At 33.0% G+C, this 4,393-nt stretch overlaps 1 protein-coding gene across 1 annotated transcript in view; it reads right to left on the bottom strand.

The window, feature by feature from the left end:
- The window catches only part of LOC106471148 (chymotrypsinogen A-like), a 21,369-nt gene that overhangs the window by 9,161 nt on the left and 7,815 nt on the right, over positions 1-4,393 (bottom strand). The window contains exons 5-6 of the mRNA XM_013931735.2: positions 1,456-1,556; positions 235-515 (exon numbers count right to left, since the gene is read on the bottom strand). Coding sequence (XP_013787189.1) covers positions 235-515; positions 1,456-1,556 — 382 coding nt within the window. The remainder of the gene's footprint in view (positions 1-234; positions 516-1,455; positions 1,557-4,393) is intronic.

Genomic DNA, 4,393 nt, shown 5'->3' with positions numbered 1-4,393 from the left:
AGTTTTATTAAGTAAGGACTTGTGTCGTTAAGTTTCGTCGGAACGAAGTTACGGAAAGTTAATTAACAAACGGAGACGTAACACTATTTTCAATACTTTTCGAATTCATATATAGAAAAAAAGTTGTTTCTTGTAGCGTTTGTAATTCTTCGCTCACTCATTGCATCTTCTCTTCCAAAGCTTATAAAACTGTTGAAGTTTCTTTTATTTCACTTTAATAATAGATTTACTTACATGCTGAAGTTAGTCCCCATCCAATCACAGTAGCGGTTGTTCCAGTGTAGGAGAGGTGGCTCACTGGAAGACACACAGTGTTTACTGTTTCATCTAGTGAAAGTTCTTCATTAAGCCTAATAAGTGCTATATCATTCGTGAAAAGATCTTTCTTGTACTGAGGATGTGCAATCACGGCACTAGGAGTTAGCATGTTGTTGATTTGTATTGACATGACATCAACGTTATTTTCTCCTACAGATATGCTGACATCTCCAGGACTCACTGTGACTCCGTTATGCCTGTATTAGATTTAGGTATTAAGGTTTTAAGACAGAGGGTAACTTAACTGATTATTGGTAAATAAGGAACAAAAATAAAACAAACTAATTTTTAAGTATAGGTACTAGCCAAGAGCAGTTTTCGAGGTCAACAATTCAAATTAAAAACAAATCACGAAATAAACTTTCTAATATATGTACAACACTGGCATCAATATCTTCCTTAATAATGTATATGTACAACACTGGCATCAATATCTTCCTTAATAATGTATATGTAACACTGGCATCAACATATTCCTTAATAATATATAAGCAACATTAGCATCAATGTCTTCTTTAATAATATACGTGCAACATTGGCACCAGTGCCTTTTTTAATATTATATGTCGAACATTGGCAACAGTATCTTCCTTTAATACATGTGCAACACTGGCATCAGTGTCTTCCTTAATAATACATGTGCAACACTGGCATCAGTGTCTTCCTTAATAATACATGTGCAACACTGGCATAAGTATCTTCCTTAATAATACATGTGCAACACTGGCATCAGCGTCTTCCTTGATAAATTTATTTTCTCAAACATCAGTTTAGGGGTTTCATTCATACCCAAACTTGACAAAACGTTAAAGAAGAAAGAATCAAAAATAAAATTATTTAAGTCATACACCATCATGTTGTCCAAATTACACCAAAATAGAATTCAGTAAATGATAATTGTTAATACAGAGGAAAACAGTTACATCATACTCCAACGTTTTCCATTTTATTGAAGTTGTACCAAAATACAAAATACTAAAACTTAGTGATATAAAACAGTTTACTGCTGTAAATGTCATGGTATGAACAGTAAAGTAAGACAGTGTAGTATTATAAACATCTATTCTTACCGTGATGTTACACAATTTACACTTAAAGTAAAGTAAACAGTTTACTGCTGTCAATATTTACACTTACCGAGAAGTTACACAGTGTGCTGCTGTCAAAACGTATACCGAACTTATGAGAGATCCCCCACACAAACTGGTGACTTGGTTATGTTGTATGAGAAGAAGAACCTATGTGATTAATAACGTTTCAATTATTATTATTACATTAATTATAAAGTATTGTCGCATTAGTTACACCATAACGTTTCAGTTATTACATGCCGATGTTACATTAATACTATAGAAACATCACATTGATTATAAATTATTCTTGATTGAATTCCATAATAACATCATATTATTACACGCTTATGTTACACTAATACCATATAAATGCCAAATTAATTGTAAAGTAATTCTACATTAACGTCAGATTAAGAACACGCTAATGTTACATCAGTGTTATATTATATTTGCAGTAAAATTACATACATTACTTATATGAATTTGGTAACTAATTAATTTGAACACTATGTTACGTATCTGCTTGTTTGATAATTTCCCGTAAAAATTCTATCCGAGAAACTTCAGCGATACAAATCCTTTCTTAATTAAAACTAGTTTATTCTTTCTCGTTACAAACTTTGTAATACACTTAATATCCACAGTCACTTTAACTTAAACACACGCTATAATTCACAACGATTCACGCATTTTAGTTATGGTCACTACCATTCGCTTGACTCAATTATCTGTCTCTATATCTCTCTATCTACTATTATATCTCCGCTTTATTTGCCGGGCTTATATACTACAATAAAGGGCGCCTAGAAAAGACTAGAGTTGCCAGGAAAACTGAAGATCCTTCGAGAATCTCATTACGTGTTACCAATGTCACGTGACTTCCACTGTCATAACAACTATTTTTGTAAAAGAATCCGCTAAATATAGTAATCGTTATAAAACTGGCGTGTGAAGTGCGATTATTTTATTGAAAATATACAGAATTCAGAGTGAGCCTCAAGATGGTAAAACGTTCTCGAAATTAGAATCAAAATTTGGTGGAAATGATAAAACAGCGGATACAAGTTTAGGAAGAAACTTATAGAAGTAGGAAATGAGATCAATAAGAGAGAAAAAAGGATTTTCAGGGTAAAATGAGAAGAAGTAAAATAAAATGAGAAACAATCCAAGTTCATTGATAGTAAGATCAAGAAGCCAACAGAAAATATAACAACCAGATCCAAGAAGTGCAGAAGTCCAGGCTCCATAAACTTCAGGAGTACAACTTGATCATCATGGATATTCCTGGATGGAAATACTGATGGATCTTCCTGAAGGACTTGTATTGCTGAAGAATGAAAACAGTTAGCAAAGAAAAAGATAATAAAGACAGCCAACCTAGACAGAAGTATACAAGATGAGACATCAGCAGGTGATGAAGAACTAGATAGTTCAACAATCAAAAAAAGGTACGAGTATTGAGCCAATTATTCAGTAGATCAGAATTTTTATCAAACAGTCTTTAAGGCAGACAGTGGCTGACTACAGTCCAAAAAGAAAAATGCACCGTAAAATTAATTATGTCTACAAGAAGACTTGTTACATCGGAAATGAGAAGATACAAGAGGACCGAAATTATGACTACAGTTGATAGTTCAACAGTCATTACAGTCAAAATACGTCCATCACCTCTACAACCTTCAAAAAGTTAGACACTTAGGTATTAAGCAGACATTGGAGAGATTAAGAAAATGTTTTTACTGATTTGGAAGCCAGAGATTGGCGAAAATTGTTTAAACTGTACTGTGAATGAAAACTTCCACATAGTAAACAATATTAACAAATATAATAGTATTGTTTTGGAGCATCACGTGATGTAGTTGCAGCAATGTGTTTGATTCTCTGCTATAAAGTAACAGTGACAATAAATACAACATGATTGTAATGATTTCCACAAAAGCTTAAGGTTGTTCATAACCAGGGAAATTCGTCAATGAATTTGTTTCGAGATTTAAGTTTCCTATGGGACTTTACTCAGATTAGGGACGGCATTTTGAATCAGCCTAGTTTGCTGAGGTATATCAAATCTATGGAACATAAAAGACCAGAACCGCAGCCTTTCATCTATCATCATTGGGATGGCCGAGAGGTACAATTATACATTCTGAAATCAATTACCTATTTATGTGGCTGAACATAAGAAATTCTTCCACCGCTACCTATGAGTTATCTAATGGAAATGAAAATTTTCAAAACGATTTGGTGACAGGACAGTTAGAACAAATAAGGGAAAAAAAAGAGTATTCTATTTTTGATTTAAATTTAAATTCACAAGTTTAATTAATAACTGTAACGTCTATATTTATGAATATTAATGTTTTAATATCGATAGTTATCGCTATTAAAGGTTTTAATGACTACAGTTTTTGACTATTAATCTTGTAATGTCTGTAGTTATGAATATTAATGTTGTAATGTCTGTAGTTATGAATATTAATGTTGTAATGTCTGTAGTTATGAATATTAATGTTGTAATATCTGTAGTTATGAATATTAATGTTGTAATATTGTTACGACAGCGGTAGTCACGTGACGCTGGTAACACATCATGATATTCTAGAATGATTGGGGAACATCACGAATAATCCAGTGTGTGCTAGGCGCCCTCTATTCCTGTATATAAGTGCGCCGGATAACGTGAGACAAATTAATCGGAATTGAATTGCAGACAGGCAGAGATAAAGACGGACAATTGAGTCAAGCGTGGTAGTGACCGTAAGTAAGTGCGTGAATCATTGTGAATTATACCGTGTGTTTAAAGTGACTGTGGAAATTAAGTGTATTGCAAAGTTGTATTGAGAAAAAACAACACTAGTTTTATTTAAGAAAGGACTTGTATCTCTGAAGTTCCTCGGGAAGAATTTATACCGGGAAATTAACAAACAAACACAGAGGCGTAACAAACTGGTGTCAGAGAGTGGGACAAAAAAAGATGGAAACGAGAAGTGGCAAATCAAACTACA

Source organism: Limulus polyphemus, unplaced genomic scaffold, assembly GCF_000517525.1.
Source record: "Limulus polyphemus unplaced genomic scaffold, Limulus_polyphemus-2.1.2 Scaffold4436, whole genome shotgun sequence".
In the NCBI taxonomy this organism is placed as follows: Eukaryota; Metazoa; Arthropoda; class Merostomata; order Xiphosura; family Limulidae; genus Limulus; species Limulus polyphemus.
Note: the sequence above shows the minus strand (reverse complement) of the source record. Positions and strands in the feature narration are given on the sequence as shown.